Genomic DNA, 24,647 nt, shown 5'->3' on the forward strand with positions numbered 1-24,647 from the left:
TGGGGAGGTTGTGATGACCCAACTCTAACAATTCACAATAGGCACGATGCAGGCACCTGCCCGTGGGAACAGCACAGGCTGGTCCTGGAGTCACCACTGACGGAGAGAATTTTCTCAAGGCCCAGCCTGCAGCGGCTGAGAGAGAAGGATGGAGAACTCCCGTACCTTCAAGGTCTCCTGAGGGTGTGACAGGACAACAAAAGCACCACTTTTCTCCCCGCAGGGCCCCAGTGGGAGAGGAGTCTCTGGGCATATGGCAGGTGCCCTGCCAGCAAGGGGGACAGGAAGACTTGTGGTGGCACCTGCTGGGGAGGCCACAGGCGCTGAACTCAGCCAATCCAGGGTGACTGTGCTGCCTTGGGAAATGCATTTACCTCCCAGAGCCTTGGTCTCCTCATCTGTAAAATGGGAGAACAGCCTGTATCTGTTAGAAGTAATTTCCATGACTCACCCAGCACAGGGCTTGGCCCTTCCTAGGTGCTCAAAAAAGAGTAATCACTTAATTTTTGAAACCGGTTAGATGATACTGCCTCATACTCCTCAGTTAAGGGCCCGTGTTCTTTCCTCGGCCTGGCTGGTTTCTTAAGACCTGCCTCTGATAGGCTAATTCATCATCCGTCGCAGCAGACCTGGAAGCCAGCTCAGGCCCTAGGCTGTTGGGTAGAACCATGCGGCCAGTACCTCCTTGGTCGGGGGCTCTGAGTGCAATGCCAATGGGGGCAATGGTCCCTTATCTGTGCCTGATGGGTTTCTGTGTGAGTTGTGGGGAAGGAGGGTGAGCTCCAGCCTTCCTGGAGCGGAAAGGGTGCTTGGTGGAGTGCACAGGCTTTGGTGGGAACGGGCAGGCTTTTGTTTTCCACAGTGGTGGAAGGCCAAACTGTAAGTCTTATTTTTCAAGCCGCGTCCTCTGCCAAGTTGGCTTCCCCAGCTCTTGCTGGGATGGAAAATTGTACAGGGCTGTTCCCCCCTCCCCCTGCCTTTGTGCTAACAAGAGACTTGCTTTTGTTCTGCTGACGCGGCAGTCTTGGCAGAAAACAGACCCCTAGGAGAGGGGACATGCCGCCTGTGTATCCCTGCCCTTGGCCTTGGCCTCAAGGAAAAGTGAAGTGGTGAGCCACTAAGGGATGCTTCTGGGGTCCTGGGGCCTGACCACACCTCTCTGAGCAGCAAGTGGGTGCCCTGAGCAGGAAAAAATGGGGCTGAGTCTCTGAGAACAGCATTTTCATAAATTTGTGGGTGGAAAAAGGATTCTGTAACGACAAAAGCTTTCAGGGCCTTGGGAGAGGGTCAGCTCAAGTTCTTCCCTGTCCTGGGAAGTTTTTTCACAGCTGGTTGTTGCCTTTCATCCAGTAAAGAGTTATAACTCACTGCTTTCCTTTCCTTCCTTGAAGAAAAAAGCCTACATTTGGAGTCTAGTTCAACTCGAATATTCAGACAGATCATTTATTTAAGTAGGACTCTAAAATATGAAGAAATTCCCAAGAAATTCCCAAGGGACGTCCCACGATCCTGTTTCTGACTTTTGCAGAGAACCCACTATGTACCAAGGAGAGTTTTGTAAAGCAGGAGTCATTGTCCCATTTACAGATGGAGAAACTGAGGCTCGGGGGCAGAGGGCTATCATCTGTGTGAGGTCACAGAACTAGGTCCGTTTGACTTCAAATCCCATGCTCTGGAGCACTACGAGTTGGCTGCTGCGTTGGCACACTGGGTTTTCTCCAACTGGAGACAAAAATTCCAGTGTGATTGCACACTTTTTCCGTGGAAGAACTAAAAACATTAGCTTTTTTAGGTAAGTGATTCTCCCAGTAGATGAGGCCTGGCAAACACATCTACTCTGTCTCTAAGTCCACTCTGTGATGCTAATATCTGGAGGAACCACTTTATGTGCTGACTGCGGAACCCTGGAGTAGGGAGGGGAGGGTGGGCTCCTGAGGGACCCAGGGAGTCTCCCTCCTCTCTGGCCTGCTCCCTTGTCTGCAAAATAAAAAAGATCTAAAGGGCCCTTCCAGCTCTAAATATTTGTGGTTTTGGTGACTGTCAATTTGCTGATTATCTGTATATAAAAATAATAATAAGTGCTTGATTGCTGCTAGTTAAGTGCTACTTAGCACTTAGCTAATCCTCACAACAACTTTATTATTTAAGTATCACTATTATCTCCAATTTGTAAATGAAGAATGAAACTCTGTGCTTAAATAATTCACCAAAGGTAACAGTGGATGAACGGAGGCATTGGCATTTGAACTGGGGCCATTTGACTTCAGGCATGGATTTTGGAGCCAGCCAAAGCTGTGTCTGAAGCCCAGCTCTGCTATTTGTGCAAATGATCATCATTTCTCTGAGCCTCAATTTCCTCATCTGCAAAATGGACACAGGGTTATTCTGAAGCCTAAACAAGGTAATGAATGTAAAGCACTTAGCCCCATGACTGGCCTACAGTAGACATACTTAATACTATTCCTAAAGGAATTTTTTATGGGGGGGAAAGGAACACTTCATGTCTAAGGGCAGGGATCAACCATGAGTGTGTTAACTCCTACACAGTGCCTGGAGCTCAGCAGGTGCTTGGTCACTGTGGCAGACAGGTAGGCAGAATTTCTAAAATGGGCCCTCAAAGATGTCCATCCTTATCCCCAGAGCCCCAGAGCCTGTGCATATGATGAGATCTCACTCCTAGGCTCTTGTAGAGCATATGCTACAGTTCACTTAAAGAGAGGGAAATTATCCTGGATTAGCTAGGTAGGTATAACGTAATGCATGAGTCCTTAAAAGCAAACAGCCTTCTTCAACAGGTGGCAGCAGAAGGGGAAGTCAGAGAGATATCAAAGCATGGGAAAGGTTCAATGCCCCAGTGCCAGCTAGAAGATGGATAAGGAATGCAGGCAGCTTCTGGAAGCTGAGGGGTCCCTGGCTGAGAGCAAGCAAGGAAACCCGTATTCTATTTCCATAACTGCAAGGAATTGAATTCTGCCAACAACCTGAATGAGGCTGGAAGTAGATTTTTCTCTAATCCTCTAGATAAGAGCCCAGCCTGGCCAAGATGATGACTTCTGCCTTAGGAGACTCTAACCAGAGAACCCAGCAGCACCTGCCTGGAGTTCCTGTGAGGTAATAAATGAGGGTAGTTTTAAGTTGCCAAATTGGTGTGAATTCACGCCATGGCAATAGCAAAGTCATACTGTAGCCAAACAAAGATGCCACACACTACAAAAGCTTTATGAGCTCTAATTATTCCCACTGTAGAGACATAAAAACTGAGGATCCTGGAGCTGAAGTATCTTGCCTCAGTAGATGGTGTAGCATCTAACCCCACAGCCCATATCCTTAGGCACTAATTTCTACAAATGACTGGGACTCTGGTCATTAGGACACTGTCCCAGGAAGCTGAGCTGAGAGATGTGGGGGTTGTCCTGGATCCCCCAGAGCTCCTTCTGACAGTATGTGTCTCACCCACCTGGCAGAAAGGGAATGATCCGCTGTTTGGGATCCTTCTGTCCTCCTTCCATGGGAAATTTGTCCAACATCTGCATCTAAACAGGGGGAGAATAGCAAAAATGGAAGCCTTTAATATGATAAATGCATCTCTGACATTTTAAGGGAATTATGTGAAATACGTGACTTGATAACAAAGGCTTGCTGTGTTCAGCTTTTCAGAAACCCAGACTAATGGGGAAGGCAATGTCAGTGGGATGAAGGATCTCCGTGAAAACAATTCTCTGTCCACAGCTGCCTTATCAGTGAAGGCTCAGAGCTGGGAGAGACCATTCTCAGTTTTCCTGGGGGTCTCCAAATACAGGACCGGAAACAGGAACAACACCCCCAGAGCCACCAGAATTCCACTGACAGCAGGTCAATCTGTTTCCTAAGAATTGCAGGTTTTGTTGGGTAACAAATCACTGAGACTCAGGCTGGTTACGTCTGGTCTGTGAGATGATTACACTTCCCTGCCATGCTAAGATTCCGCAGTTGGCCCAAAAGATAGATCTGGGCCCCGCTCTGTGCTAGGCACATGGGGTTCGGAGATGAAATGACTCGTAGTTCAGAGAGACTGAAAAGGAAACTGATTCTTTTTTTTTTTTTTAAAGATTTTTTATTTATTTATTAGACAGAGATCACAAGTAGGCAGAGAGGGAGGCAGAAAGAGAGAGAGAGAGAATGGGAAGCAGGCTCTCTGCTGAGCAGAGAGCCCGATGCGGGGCTCGATCCCAGGACCCTGGGATCATGACCCGAGCCGAAGGCAGAGGCTTTAACCCACTGAGCCACCCAGGCACCCCATGAAAAGGAAACGGATTCTTACAGGGTGGTGTAGGAAGCACCTTCAGAGGTAGGTGTAGGCTGCTGTGGAAGTGAGAAAGGACAGGGGCAGAGTCCCCAGACTGGAAACGTTTACTAGTGTGATAACGCCTCTCTGATTTGATAGACAAAATCCCAAGGACCTGTTGTTTGTGGTCTTGGGGAATTGACAGACCTTGGGTCTCATCTCTAAGTAGGCCCTAATGAGACCGACATGCAGTGTTACTTTATGGATTAAAGCAGGGCCGTGGCAATGATGGAGGCTGTCATCAGAATTCTGGCTCTTTTCCTGAGCACAACGTAGATCTGTACTTCCCCACCTCCTGGCGGTGGGATGGGGCCAGTTACATGTGAGCAGAAGAGATATGTGTGACTTTGGGGTGGGAGAGTCATGAGTGGTGTGTGATTCGTTACCTCCACTTCTTTCTGCCGTGTGACTGGCCATGGCAGACAGTGGTGTGTCTCTGTGTGTGTGACAGTGTGTGTTCTCTGCCCCTGTGGGTCCAGAGCCCCCAACAAGCTCCGACGGACATGCAGCCCGAGTGAGAGACGGGCTCTTGTTGTACAGAGAGGCTCTCTGTCACGGCAGCATAACCACCCTACGGGCACCTGGGCCCGAGATTCCAGCAGAGGGAAAGGGACCCCTGAGCCCCCCACGTGATGGCTGGAATGTAACAAGCCCGCTCATCATTTCTCCTCCAGGAGAAAGACATTCAAGATGCCCTTCTGGTAGAAGGAAAGAAAGTCTGAAGCAGTGTGGCTTGTGCACAGGGAGGGGGAGGAGAGGCTGGAAGGGCAAGAGAAACACGTTACCCGTGCCAGGCACGGACCAGATTCTTTAGACACATGTTCTCACTAAATCTTCTGAATACTCCTTCAAGGTGGACATGATTAGCCAGGAAACTGGAGCCCAGAGAGGGAAGAAATCTGCCATGGGCTTGCAGCCAGCAGGCGATGCAGCCAGGGGTGGAAGCCCGTGGCTTCCCTGCCGTCACATCACCAGCCTTGATGACACAGCAGAGACAATGATAATGGATCACTCTGTGGGCCTGGGAGGAGAGTTGGGGCTCCTTGCCCCACTGGTGCTGTCCTCTGTGATGCCCCTGCATAGGCCGGTCTGCCTTGGCCTGCCCGGCACCCTGCAGAGCAGCCCAGAGGTCACGGTCTGATTTGTGGTTTCCTGTTGGCCCTACTCTGTGCTGTGTGGCGATGGGACATGTTTGGGACATCATGGGACATGTTTGGTCCACCATCATTCAGCAACTGGAGAGCCCATAGCAGGCCCGTGGACAAAGGCAGGCTGCTTTCTTTGCATCCAGGAGCTTTCCGATGCCGGCACAAAGTAGACACTCAGCAAAAACTGACAGAGGCGACGAGTGGAACACTGTGGGGGACAGCTTCACCTGTTTGCTAAGTGCCCTAGTTAATACTATTCATGTCACTAATATTAAACACTAACAAGTCACCACGACTAACAGCTGTTTGGCAGTTTACGGTTAGTAAACCTTTCCACGCATGATTTGATCTGACCTTCGCGGTAACTCTGTGGTACAAATGTTTGCTCCCCATGTCCCAGAGAGGAGAAACTGGGGAGCAGAGATGGACAGCTGCCTGACATTGCCCAGCTGAGTGGCGGTCTGGCTAGTTCAGGTACCTTAATTGAAATCCCACTCTCTTTCCCTAAGATCACTCTGAAGGGTGGCTTTGGAGTGTCACGCAAGTGTGAAAAATCAGCCCAAGATGAAGTAAGTTGAATATTTTGTGCACAGGTGAACAGCATGCTTTCTTTAGAAAAGTGGGATGATCGATCAGTCTCAGCTACAGAGTCTTTCAGAGATGATAGGTTTTGCCTAACGCCGTCTTTTTTGGTCCTTCTCAGTTTTATTTGTCAGGACGATGCTGGAACACCGATAAAGGGAACTCTGGAGAAAAGAATGGCATGCGCCAGTAATCCATCTACCCGTTCCCCTTCCTGGCTTCCTTCTGTGCCTGTCGGAAGGAGGCAAGAGGAACAGGCCTCCCCAGCGCTGCCTGTGGTCTCCGAAGCACGCCTTAGGAAGTTACTCTCTCGTCCTTTGTCCTGACTTGCTTTTACCCGGACAAGCGTGGCCCAAAGAGCTGAAGTGTCCCACCCCACAAATGTAATTTATTAATTTGAGGCGGTAGATCTGGGTTTCATGCTGTGAAGTCTAAGCACAGATTGTACCCTGGGGACCCGACAGTCCCGGAATTACATTCTGATGCTTCCTCGGGCCTGCTGCCATGTCAGGGGCCAGCCTCCCGGCCGAGGGAGCCCAAGTCAGCGTCTGGGAAGGAGGACCGCAGACTGCTTTACCATATTGACCCTTCTGACCACACAACGAGTGGCATTAAGCACATTCACACTGCTGTGCAACCATCACCACCATCCATCTCCAGAACCTCCTCATTATCCAAAACTGAAACTGTCCCCATTAAATATGAACTCCTTATTCTCCACCCCAAGCTCCTGGGAACCACCACTGCCCTTTCCATCTGTACAGATCTCCCTGTTCTCAGTGCTGCATGTCACGGAATCGCGCAATGTCCGTCCTTCGGTGTTTGGCTTATTTCGCTCAGTACCATGTCCTCGAGTTTCATCCATGTTGGAGCAGGGGTCAGAATGTCCTTTCTTTTTAAGGCTGAATAACATTCCATCACAAGGCTGTGCTTCAAGGTTAGCAAAGTCCTCAGACTATCCAAGTGCCATCGGGAGCCAGAGCTTGGCTATCCAACAGAATTTTCTGCAGTAATGGCAGAGCTCTGTGTCTGTATGGCCCTTACTGCAGCCACTAGCCCTGGATGGAGCTCCAAGGCTGAGCGCTTGAAACATGGCTCCAGAGACTGGAGAATCAAACTTTTAATTTCATTTAATTCTTATTAATTTAAATAGCCTCACATGACCAGTGCCATCATCACAGATGGTGCAGGGCTGGACTAGAACACCCACCCTCCTCATTTAGCCATATCCAATTTTAGTTCGCTTTATCACCCTGCCAATGGGAATGACAATCTAAGAGGACTATGGGCAAGCAGAGATCAGAGCCTGTGAGCTAGTTTGCTCTTGGTCTTAGTGTGTCCAGGCTCATAGGCCACAAACTGCTTCTATCCAGAGAGCTGTTGTACTTAGCACCCAGAGGCCACATTCCAGACACTCCATGGGAACCCCCAGACCCAGGTGGTCTGCAGCAACAGGAGCAGAGGCATGCCGGGCTGAGGCCCAGTGTAGACTGCTCTCCTGGGAAACTAGAAAATCCATGCCCTGCCCCCCAGATAATAAAAGGAAGTGGTGCTCGAGGTGAGGAGGACTGGAAACCGAGGAGGAAAGTGAGTCAGTCTGGGGGATGGGAAGGGAGAGGGAGCCACGTCAAGTGGCCATACTGCAGGCCTCCAAGGGGGAAGAGAGAACACTCCATCAGCAGTTTTCAACACATCAGCTTGTGGCGGAGAGAAAGGAGACACGCTGTCCAAGGAAAACAGTGTGGAAGCTGGCATGGAGGGCCACACGTGGTTTGTGTTAGTGGCAGACTGGACTTGGAGGGGTTTACTCCCTCAGGATCACAAAGCCTCCTGTCCCAGAAGAGCCAGAGCAGGCTGTGGAGACCGCCGTGCACAGGGTCGCTGGGAAGCCATGTGGTCCTCGGAACAGGACAAAATGACATACCCGGACCTGCTGGACATGGCTCGCTGTCTTTGGAGATTTTGTCCCCTCAAGGAGCTGGTCTGGCTAAATATTAGCATGGTCTGGAGTCCTGGTGGACATGCCATGTGGGGCCCACCTCCCCACCTCGCTCTTCTTCCTGCGGCCCCTTTGGTCCAGGTCAGCGTTTTCTCAGTCTGACTTCCTTATCAGTCTGCCTGCCCTTTGGCCTGCCCCAGTACCTCCTCACTGGTAGGTGCTGGGTCCCTGGCATACAACTGTGCAAAAAAAGAATGAATGAATGAGTTAAAAAAAAAAAAAAGTGGTTATCTGGTTTGGTCAGCCATGGAAAGTCCTCCCTTATTCTGTGGTCTGGAGAGGAGACATTAGGAGAAAGTTTCTAGGGGCAGCGACAGGACCCTGGCCTGGGATTCAGAGCCAAGTGACCGACACAGTGTTGTTCCTTTCCATTTCAGAAATCAAGAACTGCTGACCATGTGGGAAAGGGCTGTCCCAGCTACTCGCCACCGAGATGGCCACAGCTTTTCAGATGGCAGGGAAGGATGACTCCATCAAGTGTGTACAACATGTGGGAGGCTCTGCAATTTCAGAAGACAGTGTCTTGTGTGTCTGAGGACCCAGCCTTTGCTATCCAGTACTTCGATAAATACAGATAAATACAGCTGGTGGATTCTGAGGCCAGTTTTTGCCTAGGATCTTGCTGGGCAGCCTTCCCGGCTAGGCCAGGTCCACCTGGGGAGTGGGAGCCCTTTAGTTCTGCCACCCCTGTACCTGCCCCCAGAAAAGATGAGGAGACACTCCCTTTCCTTTGGCCTCTGGGATGGAGCATGGGGGCTTCTGGGCAGACATTCGCCAAAGCTCAGAAGGGCAGTTGGGGCCGTCAAACTACTGGAGAGGGGACAGGTCGGTCATGTCTCAACCCCTGCGGGAAACAAATGACTTCTGCTGTGTGTCCTGGGATAGCCGCTCCCATCTCTGGGATGAGCTGTGCCTCAGAAACAACTCTCCCGGCAAGCCCCTGTCCCTAGGAATAGCCCTCTCTGGGTCCTCACAGATGGAATGTTCTCCTACTTCTCCCCCAAGCTCCATGCTGGGCAGAGTGACCCAGCTGGCTCTGTGTCCCCTACCATGGGAATTCTGCCAGATGCCCAGCTAGAAATCCTGCCTCTATACCTTTGCACACGTGGCTTCCTCTTCAGGTAAAGCCCTCCTCTATCCTGCCAACAGGTCGGCTCCTTACTTTTTGTAAAGGCCCTGCTCAGATGTCAGCTCCTCCAGGAAGTGAGCTCTGCCTAAGGCCCCCCTGGCTGGGACAGAGGTCTCTCTCTGCACACCTGGGGTCTGGCTCAGGTCTGGCTCAGCACATAGCTAACTGTGCCTTCTGTGAGGACTTCCTCGGCTCTGCTGAAGACCATGACGCTGGCCTGGGGGACACACTGAACCCCTGGGAAAACTCAGAGGGCAAAGGTCGCATGGCGTGGTGTAGAGTGGACCCCTCTCCCATCTGAGGCCTGTTTGTGCCGGGCCTGTGTTGTACTGGGAGCAGCCCTCTGCAGGACAGGCTCTGGCCGCGTCTTAGTGGGAGTGCCAGATAGGCCCCTGAAGGCCAGCTCTAGGCAGAACTCGGAGGCAAACCTGGCTTTGAAAAGACAGATATAAACGCAATGCTGGGCCTCAAGGAGGCTGGGGGGCTCAGTGGTTGGGAGCACGGGTTTCAGACTCAACCACACCTGGGCCTGAATCACAGCCATGCTGCCTCTGGGCACAGGACTCTGCCTCTCTGAGCTTCTGCTTCCTTGTCTGTGACTTCAGGACTAAATGAGATGGCACAGAAAGTGGGCACATGGCGCATTTCAGCAAATGCTCACTGACCCCATCACAGTGTCACTCTACCAAACCCCATTTCCACCAGGCACTGCCCTCAGCGCTCTGCGCGTTCTGGCCATCCCTGTGCCCTGCTCAGATGCTCAGATGCCAGCTCTCTCTGGCACGCTGTGATGGACTCTCCAGCATGGGCCCCGGCTAGGGCAGAAAGGGAGGTTCAGAGAGGCTGAGTGGCCTGCCCAAAGCTACACAGTTGGTAACCCAGTGCTGGGACCAGATACCAGGTCTTGCCATTCCAAGCCCAGGGCTCTATAGCCTGTACCCTAGTATGAATGAGATACGAGGTCAGAGATCCACTAGAAAGTGGCAGGCATGACGATTAGGGTCTGGCTGTTCTAAGCAGAAGAGGGTCAGGAAATCACATGGGAAGGTGGACTGTCATAAAGGGGACCTTCTTGCTGGTGACTGTGAGTCTCTTTTCCCACAAAGGAGCCTGAGTCATGCTCCTCCTTTCTACCCCAGGCAGCCTCTCTGCAGACTGTTTCCTCTACCGGAATGTCCTGCCTCGACCAGGAGGAGCTTATGTTGTTTTCTGTCATGTACAGGTTATCCCCCCTCTGTGGCAGCAGCTGTCTGATTCCTTCAGGGGAATCTTCTACTCCTTGGTTAGTCTAAGCACATTCTACTCCAGTCCCTAGGGTGGCCCTGACTGGTCCAGCCACTGGCCTAAGATGAATCAATGAGACTTTTGCTTAAAGTGTTGGGGGTGTTCTTTTTCCTGAAGCCACTGAGCTGACCTGTGGGATACAGCTTGGAGCTGCGACCACCTCTGAATCACCCATCACCCTGCTTGGGCACGAAGAACGTGGAGAATTGGAGGAAGGCAGGTCCTCACTGACACTTTTGCTCCTAGATCCAGCCACACCTGAAGCCAAGAACTCTTAGATGTCTCAGTTACATTCAGCTAATCAATGTTCTTTTTGAGTAATCCATTTTGACTGGGTTTCTGTCATCTGCAACTAAAACAGTACTGACTAAACCAAGATCTCACAGCCAGTAAGTGGCAGCATTTGGATGGAAGCCCAGGATCTTAACCACTCTATTAAATTGGCACCGTCTCTTCCTCTAATCTTTATACCAGTTCCCAGCAGCAACCCACGCCCATCAATAATCCCAACAGCTGACATTTGTTTGGGGCTCGATAGCCCAGAAACTGCTCACACATATCATCACTTTTTTTAAAAAAAAGCAATTGAGATATACCTCAAATACCATAAAATTCACCCTTTTAAAGTGTACAATCCAGTGGTTTTTAGTATATTCACAAGGCTGTGCAAACATGATCATCAATTCCAGAACATTTTCATCACCCCTAAAAGATACCCAGTCAGTACTGGGTTGGACGAGCCAACCAAAGAGCCTCTTTCCCTTTCCCCCTCCTCCCAGCTCCTGGCAATCACTAATCTGCTGTCTCTGTGCTCTACCCCTTCTGGAAACACATCACCTCTCTTAAGACCACATAAACCTTGTGAAGGAGCCACTAGAGAGAGGGCACTAGAAGCACAGTGGCTAAGAGTGTGGTATCTGGTATCACCCGCCTAGTTTTAAATCCAAGTTCTGATATTCACTAACTGTGTGACCTTGTGCAAATGACTTAACTTCTCTGAGCCTAAGATTCTTCATCTATGTAATTTAATAAGTTTAACATGAGGATTAAAGGAGTTAATATATTGAGATGCTGAGCAGTCAGCGGTCCAGAAATGCTGTTTCTATTGTCATTACCTCACGTTCCTGATGAGGATAGTCAGGCAACAAAGGGGTTAAGGGGTGTGCCAAAGGCCACACAGCACAGGTGGCTGGGCCCCAAGTCTCCTGACTGAGTCCTCTGCGTTTTCCATTACGCCACACTGGCCTAGCTGTTCCTCCACGAAAGCTTGGCCCTCCCCATACTCTTCTGTGCCAAGATACTTTTGAAAGAGCCGAGGCTACTCGCCAGACAGGAGGAAGGGGAGGGTGGGATCATGAAATTATCTTACTTCAGGGGGTCACAGCCCCATACGGGCGGGCCTCCCTGACTCGTCCTTGGGAACAGCTGACTTTGGCTGGTGGGGTCTGCCCTACTCTCTGCCAGATACCCACTCTGGGATGTGGGGGGTAGGCAGCCGGCCATTTCTAGGACAGCAGGACCCTCTGGAATTCTGTGACTTTCCCACTCCAGCCACCCATCTGGGACTCTTTAAGGCTGGCTGAACCACTGCCTTTAGACTAGCAGGGAGGGGAGCCTGAGGCAGCTGTTTCTGTGATAGCAAACCCCCAATTATTGCCCATTATGCTGAGTGGGGAAGAAAACCTCACTTTTGAGTTCTGGTAGAAATAAGAAAGTTAAGTCAGAACAGGAGAGTTAAGGGAGGACAGGCTTTGGGCCAGGGAGACTCGTGATCACGTGCTGGCTCAAGCCATTCCAAATGATGTCACCTCGGGCAAGACTCATCTGAACAGAGGGACAGCTAATGACAGCTAATGTGCTTACTGAGTGAGGCACATCTCAATTAACTGTCACCATGAATGCACTAGAAAGTGTTTTCACTTTTAATATGCAGATGGGGAGACTGAGTCTCAGAAACACACAGAGGGGATACCAAGCAGAGATCTGAAAGGCAAGCTGAGGTTTGAACCCAGTCTGTCTAGGTCTAAAGCCCTGGATATGCTGCCTCATGGGCTGCAGAATAGCAATTAACATTTCCATATGTGCTTCCAGAAGCTTCTCCCCACCCCGTCCTTGTCCAACCTCCTCCTCCAGATGACGCTATACCAAACGCCCCGACCTCTCTGGCCACAAGCCGACAGGCTCGGAGGTGGACCCGGCACCCTTGGGACAATCAGATTCTCTCCTCTGGAGACTGGACCCAGCACCCAGAAATGCCGGTGTATTGACGACAGGGAAGGGCATTTCAACTTGGGGGCTGCGGTGCTGTCTGGGGGATACAGGCTAATGGGTCCGGGGAGGAAGCTGGTCCGGAGAGGTTAGCAGGAAAACAAAGTAGGCTCAGTGGGAGACCCTGGCCACAGTGATAGACGGCTGGGGAGCTGCTGGGCCTCTGAGGGCCATTCAGTTGCTAGTTCCGTGGCCCCCATGAGGCCGGCTGCCTTTCCTGCTCTGGGCTCCGTGGGGCACAGCTGCCTTCTCCCATAAATCTCCCCTCCCCCTCTCTTCCTGCGTAAGCTGCTCAGCGGGTGTTTGCTGTGTGATGTCCATAATCTGCAGGCTAGCAATCCTGACTGTAGCAGTTTCACTGTTCTCTGCCCCCTGTTATCCTTCTGGAGGTAACAGGTAGGCAAGAGGCTTCTGGAAGCAAAATATAGGCAGTCCTCCCTACACAGACATGCCGTGTGTGAAAAGTCAGTCTAGTAACTTGTAGAAGTGTTTACCCAACAATCAATCTCTGAACTGAAGACCCGCTGTAATAGCTCTGCACAGAGGTAAGAGGGGAAGAGGGAGTCTAGGTAAGAGGGTGTCTTGGTCATTCTCAGACAGGGCTATACCTCCTGTTCATGGCATTTAAGGGCACTGGGAGTCTTCTTCCTTGCCTTTCCCCTAGGGTTCAGCCCCTTCCTGGCCCCTAAGCTGCTCCTGCTAAGTCTGTTTTAGATAGTATCTTAGCATCTTTTAACATACAGCCTTTCTGTGTATGTACATGCTTGCTGTGGACCAGAAGGAAAATGTAATTTACATATGGTACTGTTTGACTTTGTTGCGTTTTGTGAACACAGAATGCCACTCACAAGTTCAGCGCATTTTAATGACTAGGTAACTGGTGTTTCAGTCGGTTCCCCTTACGCAGTACCTCTTGGCAGCGGGTTCCGTAGGCGCATGAGATTGTTTTACTGATATCGGGGAAACTGGTTAAGAGCACATTATTATCTCGCCTCCCCCTTTAAAATAAGGAAATACAGATTCTGGAAATTCTTTATCCAGCATTTTTAGGAATGGATTAGGTCCCTATGAACAAGGCTGCCTGTGGTTAATATCACCCAAGCTTCCAAGAGAACATGTGAGGCCAAGACATGGGATGGTATGCAGAGGACACTGTGTTCACTAGGACTTCTGGGAAGTGACCTTTCACTCCTTCCCGCTGAGTGTAAGCCCAGAGCATTTTGTAACCCCGTGGGATCTGAGGATAAAGCCAATACCGTGAATGTAGGAATGCAGGATGAGTGGAAGGAGCTGGGTGCAGTGGTACTGTGAAAAACCTGAATCAAGCTATGCCTGAAGCCAGGAAGATTTTTCCCCTCCTGGGATAGTCAAGCGTGTGTTCCACAGTTTTGTGTCATTCTTGCACAAGGATCATGTTAATTTCTACATCATTCTGATTTCAGTACCCAGGCTGCTGAAGTGAGCACATGGACATTTTCAAATCTAAGAAATAAAAAAGAATACTATGTGTCTGCTACAGATGAGGGTCTAGGTTCTGATGTCAAAATGGAAAGTTAGCCCAATTAAACTTCTTCCTACACCAGAGCTCACCAAATCCTTACCTGGAGGTCAAAGAACTTGCTGTAGCGCCGGTAAATGGCCTCTGTGGAGCCGCTGGACCAGGTAACCCGGATGATATAGACCTACAGAGGGGAACAGAGGAGACGGGCATTAACACCAAGGGAGACCTCCATCTCCAGGGCTCTGGAGCAAGACAAAGGGTTGAGTCAGAAAGACCTGGGTACCAGCCGAATGGCTTTGGACAAGTCACGCACTCTCTCTGGGCCTCAGTGTCCTCCCCAATAATGTGGGTATAACCGCCACCTCTGAGAGCTATGCAAAGGATTAAGTGAAATCAAGAATGGGAAAGCATTAGCACCCAGCTCATCTCAGGAGATGGTGTTCTTTACAGCACTGTAGAGATTTCTTGCTTTCCACTCAATCCAGAGAGCCCCGGGGCTGGCTCTTTTTCCAGTCATTCTTAGAACTCTGCCTTGTGTCAGAAGCCACTGAGACCAGCGGCTCTTGGGCCGCTTCTACTTTTCATAAGCGAAGCCACCATGCTACTTCACCAAGCAGGCCCTGGGCCAGGTCCCTTCTCTCTCCAAGTGCCAGTTTCTGCATCTGTGAATTGGGCTGACTGCACCTGCTTCACATGACAGTGTGAGGATTTCACGTGGCTGAGAACAGTGAAGCACTTTATAAGCAACAGGGCCATGTTTCTAGCCTTTGTCGCAGGTCACGGCCCACACAGAACACAATGGACAATGACAAATTTGGGCAAAGTGAGGTGGCAGGAGGTCAGAGGCAGGGTCTAGTGACCCTGCACACTACCTGGACACTGGGGATAAGAAATTAGCACGTGCATAACCCTTTCCTGACTTGCACAAACGATCTGTGGTTGCAGGGTAGTTGACAATGAAAAAGTATGTATGTGAAAGCTCTCTGGAGGGGCGCCTGGGTGGCTCAGTGGGTTAAAGCCTCTGCCTTTGGCTCAGGTCATGGTCGCAGGGTCATGGGATTGAGCCCTGCATCGGGCTCTGTGCTCGGCAGGGAGCCTGCTTCCCCCCCCCTCTCTGCCTACTTGTGATTTCTGTCTGTCAAATAAATAAATAAAACTTAAAAAAAAAAAAAAAAGCTCTCTGGAAACGCAGAAATGCTGTATAAACATGAGGGGCTCAGTGCTGTCAGAGGCCATGAGCTGAGGGTTGGCTGGAAGGGGCATACATACATGAAGAAAACCTCCTTCCCCACAGCTCCTTAGATACAGAGGTGGGTGCATTCATTATCCACGGTGATTGGTTGAGAAATGAGCATGTGACCTGTGCTGAACCAATCAGAGCCAGTAAGAGTCAGCTCTGGGGCTTTTGCTCCAACCCCTGAGAAAGTCAAACTCTCTTCTTTGAAGTGGCAGGGCTATTAGGACCGGACCCGGAGCTGCTGGGGGATCATCTCATCACCGCTTGGAAGGAGCTTGCCCGAGAAGGAGGCCACCATCAGTAGATTCCTGTAACACGGTCTGACCCTGAGATCCAGCTCTGCCTGCAGCTCAATCTACTCCTGGTCTGTCACGTTTCCCGAGCCAGTACATCTTGGGCCGAACCTGCCTTCTCAAATTATTCTTGAAGCCAGCTTATGTTGGGTTTCTGACACATGTACTCTGGTCCTGACTGCTGCGGGATGGGAGGTAGGAGAGAGCTCTCTGAAGCCTAGGGTCATCGTGGTACACTTCAAAGGACCTGGAAACTTCATCAGGAAACTTTCCACAAAGTTGTTCCACAAAGTGGAACAACTCTGTGGGGGCTGGGGCCAGAGACCAGGGTGATGGTCAGGGACTTGCAGAAAAAGGTTCTCCAGGTGAGAAGAGATGAATAAGGGGAAGATAATTCTGGCTAAGATGGGAAGTGCCCTTGAGTGCCAAGCTAAGTCCACCAGGAATGACCTCTCCAAATCCAACATGCATTTTACTTCTGAGAAGCATGACAGAGAGGAAGAAACGTGGGCTCTAGAGTCAAGAAGCTCTAGACTCACACAAGTTCCTAACCCTCAAAGCCACAGCTTCCTTAACTGTAAAATGGGGTCAGCAAGTCCATCTCACACAGAGTTGTAAAGATTATTAGAGGCCAAGCTCTGAGTTCTTTGCCTGGCAGAAAGGAAAAGATCAAGAACTTTCAGTATCCTGCACTCTGATTCTCCAATGCCTGCCCCACCCCCGTTCATCCAAACAGGCTAATTTAACAACGTCAGGGATTTGGGCATCTCAGCCCATCCCCCACCCTTGTTTGTGCTCCCCGGTCCTGGGGCCCTCCTGGAGCCAGAGAACAGGTCAAGGAATCCTTTGGGAATCACCTTGGAAAAGTGTTTTTCTGACAAAAAAAAGAACTCTATCTCTAAAGCCACCTGAGTAGTTATCAGTTTTATTAAAAAACTTCAATTCTGCTTCAGCAAGACTCCGGCACAGGGATTTTGAATGGCTCCCATCTGTCATTCAATCATTCACTGTACAACATTTATTAAGTACCTGTTGTGTGCCAGGCACCTTGCTTGGTGCTGAGACACAATGAGGAGCAAAAGCAAACTAGACCTTGCCCTTGGAGATGGGAAGATGGGCAACAGACCAGCAGACAAGCAAGTATGTACGTAACTGGAAGTTACATTCAGTGCTTAGGAAGGCCCCCAGCGTCTGCTGTGAGTACGAGATGGGGGAAGGTGGGGAAGCTGGGTGTCCTTGGAAGGGAAGGCCTATCCGAGGAAGCAAGCACTGAGCCAAGACCTGAAGGACGAGGAGCTGGCCAGAAGAGTGGAGAACAGCGTATTCAGGCAGAGAAAGGACGAGTAAGGATATGGAGGCCAGGAAAGGCCGGACATGTCTGAGGTGCAGGAAGACTGTCACGGCAAGCAGAGCTGGGGGAGGAGGGAGGCAGGGGCTGGGAGGCAGGCAGAGGTGGCATTATGAGGGGCTTGCAGGCCACGGGGAGGAGATGGGATTTTGTTCTATTAAAGAGTTTCAAGGGGTAGGGGTGTGTGGCATGATTTAATGTATGTGTTTAAAAATTTTTCCTATATATCCTTCTGGCTACTGTATGAAAAATGGTTTGACGAGGAGCAGGGACACCACTCAGGAGGCTTTTCCATCACTGAAAGGGACTCAGTTAATCCAATGGCCCCAACTTCCGGATGGGTAAATTGAGGCCCAGAGAGGACCATACCAACAGTCCTGTCACTGGGGGATGCTTACACGAAGTCTGGATAACTACCTGTCAAGAATAATGTTAACATGGATTAAAAGACAAAGGAAAAAAAAAACCTGATCATCAAAGTGTCATTGTTTTCCTAAAGCCAACAAAAAAAGTGTTCCCATAAATGGAAAACAAAATCCTGCTTACACAATTCATTCTAGATCTCTTGTTTATAGTTTTTAAAGTTCTGTACATATGGTACAAGGACTCTGCAGCAGTCCTAATTGGTTTATTGGAATCAAGCTCTGAACACAATTTGGTGCCTGCATTTTTAGGCACAGATCTAACTTTTAATGAGAATTGTCCCAAAGCAGGGCTTTGGCCTTCCCCAGGGTTTAGGGGCGGGTGAAAGGGCACACCCACCGGGTTCTGACACCCGCCCTGCTGCTGGGGGAGACTCAGAGGCACCAACCTCTCTGGCCACAGTGTTCTTGTCTCTAAAACAGGGTGAGTAATTTCCCTTGAGGATTCTCTGCAATCACTGATGCACGTGGGGCCTTGCCCAACGCCTGGCGCACAAGAGGTATGCACAGCTAGTTCCTCCCGCAGAGGAGCTGATCAATATGCCTGCTTTTCTGGTATTCCCTTTCTTGTCTTGGTGACAGTGCCTAATTTCCTTTGGAATGTCATCCCTCTCCCTTCCCTAGTCTTTGTGATAGGAAGTGGTGTTGTGGCTCTGGCCAACCAGACTGTTGCCTGTCCCTGGCCACAACAATGGGTCAGGGACTGGCGCATGACCCAAGCCAGGCCAATAAGACTCAACTCTGGGACTTTTGATGGCATGGTCAGGGAAGAGCCTCCTTTCCCCACTGCGATGGCTGACTGGGGGGAGAACTGTGTGGAAAGCATCTGTCACACAGAAGCAAGCAGCCAAGAGGGAGAGAAAGAGCCCGAGTCCTGTGACATCATTTGGACCCCTAGATCCAGAATCTTGGACATTTCATGGCCCCAAGTCAAAACCTTCCCTCTCTGGTTTAAGCCAGTTTTAGTGTCTGTTACTTGCCACCAAAGCAGTCTGAACACATCTGACCTTGACTTTTTTTTTTTAAATTTTTATAAAGATTTATTTATTTATTTGTCAGGGAGAGAAATAGAGAGAACATAAGCAGCGGGAGCAGCAGGCAGAGGGAAAAGCAGACTCCCAGCTAAGCAGGGAGGCTGATGTGGGGCTCCATCCCAGGACCCCAAGATCACGACCTGAGTCAAAGGCAGATGCTTAACGACTGAGCCGCCCAGGAGTCCTAGGGTGAATGTACTTAATGACACTGACCTGAACACTTAAAAATGGCTGCAATGGTAACATTTATGTTACCATATATATATGTTATATATATTTTATCACATTTAAAAGAACTTTAAACAAAAGTAGATTTCCTGCAGAGGTCTCTGTAGTCCATGCCATGTTACCCTGGAAATGACACTGAACCTTTCTCCATGGAATAGCCCTCAAAACATATGTATGTCCAAGGAAAATTTATGTACAGAATGTATTTTTTTAAAAAGAGACTCAAAACTCAACAGTAAAGAAACAACCAACATGATCACAAGATGGACAAGAATCTGAACAGACCCTTCATCAAAAAGGATACACAGATGGCAAATAAGTACACGAGATGTTCTACATCATTAGCCATTAGAGAAAGACAGACTGAAACCACGATGAGGTATCACCGTGCATCTATTAGAATGGCTGGAATAAAAAATATCGACAAACCAACAAAAACTGGTGCTGACCAAAATGTGTTGTCTCCGGAACTCTTAGCCATTGGTGTGAAAACAAGATGGCACTGCACCCCCTGGAGGGATGCGGAACTACTGGGTGAAAGGTCATTGATAAGGAGAGCCACCCCATGTGAGAGTATCACCCCATGGATTACTTCCTCAGCAAAGGAAAAAATGCACCTTTTCAATGCAGATCTCATGGTTAAACTGTAATGAGGTGATCGCAAGCGGACACCCCGAGGTGATGCAATATGAAACATACAAAATCTTCTGTTGAGTATTGTCGCCAAAACGTTTAACCTGAATCTTAAGCCTCTTGACCTATGTTCCAACTTACAAGAAAGTAAAGGAGAAAGAGGAACAAGCTAAATGACACTATAAGGAAACAATCAGGTGAATTCAAAATGTGGGATATTCCCTAAGTCTAACAACAGTACATAGTTCGAATGCTTCCTCTTCCAGAAAGTCCTCTCTGACTGTTCCCTTCCTACCAGTGTTAGGTTGGGTCTCCTTGGCACCCACTTTCCAATCACAAAGTCAGTTATACTTTACTGCCATTGCTAGGTGTCTGCTTTCCCATGGGATTCTAAGTTTTGTGAGAGGAGAGACCATGCCTATAGTCTTCGCTGACTGCTGTATGTCCAGTGCAGAGCATGATGGAAAAAATCTATGCTTCGTGGAAAAATCAGAAAGGAACTGAGATGCTAGAAGGTCAAGCTCTCACAGATGGCAATGCCTATCCGGGCAGGCCTGAGGTCGGTGGGAGGGTGCCTAGTTCAGCTGTGTCTCTCGGATAGTCCCACAGGCTTGCCTCTCCTCTCTGCTCTGTGCCCTGCTTCACAACAACCCCTCCCACTGGCATGTGTGCTTGAAGCAGAGAGTCTCAGGGAGCAGTAGGAACTCCTTCCCTCTGGGAAAGAAGGAACATAGCCCACACTGTGGTGTCTGAAGGCTCTGGAAGATTTCCTCCTGCTCCCTCACAGGAGGCCCTGAATCGCAATTAGCCATCACAGAATCCCTTCTTACTCAACCTCAGCAGCCAGGCCTGCGTGATTTACAAAGCCCAGACAACCTCAGCAGCCAGGCCTGCGTGATTTACAAAGCCCAGACTCCCTAAGCCTGGCTTCCCCCGTGACTGTGTCATCAGGGCCAGAAGTACTGGGTTTCCTCACTTCCTCTAAGTCAGTCCAGAGATGAATGGCTGGACGGAAGGGCTGAGGGGTGGGCTCTGCTATGACCAGGGTGCTTAGAGTAGAGTGGGCAGATGGCGGGGCTGCGAAGTTTCCAGGGGCCTGCAGGCTAGGCGAACACCTCTCACAATCTCCTAGCCAGGCATGTTGGCGCACAAGTGCAGTGGCCCGGCTGAGGTCACAAGGTCGGAAGTTCAGAATGAGGACTGTGAGCCAGGCTCCCTCTAACCCCGACAGCCTTGCTGCAGTGAGGACCCTACAGCTGGACTGTGGTCTGTAGGCAGATGCAAGCTCGTTATTCTGTCTTTGAGAGCCCACCAGGAGGCTGTGGAGTCCAGGGTTTAAGACAGCCTTGAGTCACCTCTGCTTTTGTCTCAACTAGCTGCGTGGTCTTGGGAAAGTGGTTTAAACTCTCTGTGACTCAGCTTCCTCCTTGTGAAAAACAGGGATCATAATAGTATCAACCTCAGAGTTGGGGTGATGATTCCGTGAGAATATGACTACAGAGTGCCTTGCATGGGGCCTGCATGAGGTATAAGCGATCATTATCCTCCTCACTGTGAGCCAAACACGGGCGTAAAGCTGAGACCTGGTCTCTGCTCACTGCCTCTTGGACGCTTCTCCCATAACCCACTCACCTTGCCCCATTCCTCCATCCCCAGGGCCCTGCCTCTTTCATGGTCTTCTCCAGGCCCCAAGGGGGTCAGAGGGACTGCCCTGCCTGGCCTGGGAACAGAGGCCCAGCTCACCTGAGCCAGGGGCACACATTTCTGAGCTGTCAGAGGAGTCGGGGCCCTGTCCCCTCCGCGTGAGTGTCTGTGGGGAAGGCCCTGCCCCCTCCCACCCCCATCCCTGGGCCTCAGCCTCAGTGGAGGGGAGCTCTGTGTCTAGCTCAAATGCAGCGTCGCCACATAGCCGTGAGCCTGCCTGGGGCCAGGCCTTCGTCTACCCTGGCCTGTCCTCTACCAAGGCTTGAAGACTGTTCCAGAGTCCTAGGTCAGTGTGACCTTGCAGGAGGTGCCCCACAAAGGACAAAGAACCCATCAAGTCATGGACAGTGGAAAGTGTGGCCGGGGTCACAGTGACCCCTGTCCTCTGACAACTACCCTGTCCTGAGGTCTCCAAAAGCTACTTTTCTCAACTTGGACTGGTTTCAGACGATAGAAAAGGGAAAAAGAAAAAAAAAAAGTCCTCTGGCAGTTGCTGAGAGTCCTTTTTGGACCCCGTACTTGAGAAGTGCCACCTGTCCTGCCCACCTCACAGCCACAATGACTGCTCCAGGCGGGCCAGTCGGCTTCTCTCAGGAACCCGAAATCAGACCAGATGTCAGCTCCAGTCACAGCTGCCTCCACACTTGGTGACAGACATCTGGTGCACAGACAGGGACAAATGAAGGAGAGGAGCAGAGAGAGGCAGGGAGAGCCCTGCTTGGCCCCTGCCCACCCAAAGTTTTCATGACATGTGACAGGGACCTGGGTCTTCCAGTTAATTCCCATTTTGGCATAAAGAGGGTTTTTATGCAACTGAAAGGATACTAGGACATGGGGAGGAAAGTTTGGGCACTATCTTAGGTGAAAACAATAGGGGAAAAAAGGTAACGTCAATCGCACTATGTGTGTGTGTGTGTGTGTGTGAGCATGTACATACATAATTTCTGGTAGTTATGCTCTAGAAAGTCTTTATGAACACTGATTAGCAAATGCAGAACCACTGTTCCTGGAGGAAACACAAGGTTAGGGTCCTGCAATCCCCAGTCACAAGATTTTCATGAACGGACCCGTAGATTGCTTGGCTGTTCATGCATAAAGCCACCTTGTTCAATGTGTATTGTTAATCCATTAACATCCAGCTCCGGCCTGCAACACTGTACTTCACACCTAAACTCCTCTAACACATGTGTCTTCCCGTGACAAGGTTTTCCTGAGTTCGGAACGCCACACGGCACTTTAGCATGAGGCGTGGGGTCATTTCAAACAGTGAAATAACCAACAGAGAGTACCCCCCCCAAAAAAAAAGAAAAAAAAAAAAAAAAAAAGAAAAGTAGCACTGAAGGGATCATGAGAAAGACTTATTTCGAGTGTCAGAGCTGAAAGCAGAAGGCAGAGCGTCGCCTTGCTGGGCCTCAGCTGGGCACATGCACAGGGGGTGACATAATGCGTTTTGCTGCTCTGCACACGCCCGTGTCTATGAGTGGCCATGAAGTGCTTCGAGTATTGAAGTTGGATCACAAATAAATCTTAGGAAGCAGGCGAATCCCCAATATGGAATTTACAAATGCAGCAGATTCACTGTACAGTACATAAACGTGTGTGTGTGTTGCGTGTAGAAACCAGTGAGATATATAGAATATATACCAGATATAGGGTTTGTAGGCATATGTAGGACTTTCTAAATTCTGTTTTTGATGCTTTCTTGTATTTTTCAGATTTTCAGAAAAAAAAGATGCTGTTATCCCAGGAGGACAGAAGAAAAGGGTCTGTGGCCCACTTTCTTGTCTTGAGCCTCAGGATGGCATCTTCTCTGGGTCCAGATACAGCTGATGGCCCAGGTGGGAGTGTGGGGGTGGGAGGAAGCTCGGAGTTGGCAGATGGGGCCCTAGCTCTGTGATTTCGGGTAAGCCCTCTACATCTTTGAGCCTTTGTTCTCTGAAAAATGGGGATAAAAATAGATGTTTTCCAACCTTATGGGCACTGTAAGAGCAAATGAGTATTTTTTTTTTTTTAAAGCTCCAGAAATGGAATCTATGTTGGCTGGAATCTTGGCTGTGGCCGGCGCTTGAGGGAAGGAGGGTGTTTGATGTGTGCTTCCTAAGTCCTCCACCCTCACCTCCCTTGGCACCTCTGGCCCATGGGGGTGGAGGCTCCCAGGGCCTGGAGGGTCCCCATTAACCATGCAGAAATTTAGGTCTCAGTTCCAAGTGACAACAGCCAAGGGGTCAGTTTGTCCATGAATAAAGATTTACATCAGAACAAAGCTGAGAGTCCCTTAAAACATGCCAGGAGCTGGGTCTGGGCAAAGCTAAGTGGTGGGCCTAAAACAGGCCAAGTGCCTCTGTAGCTCCCAGTGCCCCAATAAACTGACATCCCTATCCCTCCAGACCCATGGGCCAGATCTCCGCCCAGAGCTGCAGCTCTTGCAAGGGCCTCGGCGTTCCATCCTTAACAGCTGCCGCCCTGCCTCACCAGAGCTGTGATCTCATGCATTCTCATCATATGAACTTGAAAGCACAAGAAGGTGTTTCTGCCCTGTGAATAAAATCTCTGAGGCTCGGGAGAATGTCTCCAGTATCACTTTGCTTTGCAAACCTATTTAGTGGGGTTTTCTAGCATTGGTAGAGCTCAGCTCAGAGTCCTAGCCGACACTATGTAGGAGGGGTGAGGCTGCTGCCCTAGTCCAGACAGAGCAATTACAACTTGGTTTGGGTTGCAATAGCCAGAGCTTTAATTTTTGGGGAAAGATTGTGGGTGTAGGTGGGGAAGGGTCTGGTCCAAGGGCTTTTCAAAGTAACAGTGTTTCCCAAGGTATGCAGGAACTCGGGCTATACGGGCTGGTGTGAGCTGATACACGATCTCAGCACTAATCTCAGGGAATCCCAGAGAGAGATAGTTCATCTCTGCCATTCCCTTCCCTTTGGACGTTTGGCGATAATGGCTTTTGAACACTCTTTCCAACAATGTGCTGGTCTCTTTTCTTGAACAGGAGACAGAAGACCTCAGGACAGGCAACACTAGCTAGGAAGAATTTGAACACATTGATTCTCCTCTTCCTTTCTATTTAGTTTCCTTCTATTTCTAGCAAGTGCTACTGGTTTTCCATTTATGGGAGACAGCGGAAGCGTCACCTTTAAAAATAAATGTAAGTTAAAAAATGGAGTCAATCCGAAGAAGAATACTGAGTTAAGAACATGTAGCACAGGGAGTGGTGGATGTGGGAGGATGGAGAATGAGGGCAGTACTGTTCCAGTGGAATCCCTTGCCATTCTCACTCTGTCGGACTTCTGTTGTTTGCCGGCCAAGGAGCCTACAATACTTCTCAAGTGGGGAGCCCTCTCCTGGGTCCACAATGCAGGTAGGCTGTCTGGAATGGCCAGGGAGATGGAAGAAAATATCTAAAGAGAGGGCACCAGCGGGGCAGAGGGGACTGAGGCTGAGCCCACAGAGGCTGTGAGAAAGGCACATTAGCGAGACAGATCTGTGATCCATTAGCAATGTCTGCCATGGGCA

General features: G+C 49.9%; 1 protein-coding gene across 1 annotated transcript in view; it reads right to left on the reverse strand.

Annotated features, from left to right (window-relative positions):
* Positions 1 to 24,647, reverse strand: part of SH3PXD2B (SH3 and PX domains 2B) — a 101,697-nt gene that overhangs the window by 56,162 nt on the left and 20,888 nt on the right. The window contains exons 2-3 of the mRNA XM_047729859.1: positions 14,336 to 14,416; positions 3,458 to 3,533 (exon numbers count right to left, since the gene is read on the reverse strand). Coding sequence (XP_047585815.1) covers positions 3,458 to 3,533; positions 14,336 to 14,416 — 157 coding nt within the window. The remainder of the gene's footprint in view (positions 1 to 3,457; positions 3,534 to 14,335; positions 14,417 to 24,647) is intronic.

The sequence above is a fragment of the Lutra lutra genome, chromosome 5 (genome assembly GCF_902655055.1).
Source record: "Lutra lutra chromosome 5, mLutLut1.2, whole genome shotgun sequence".
Taxonomy (NCBI): domain Eukaryota; kingdom Metazoa; phylum Chordata; class Mammalia; order Carnivora; family Mustelidae; genus Lutra; species Lutra lutra.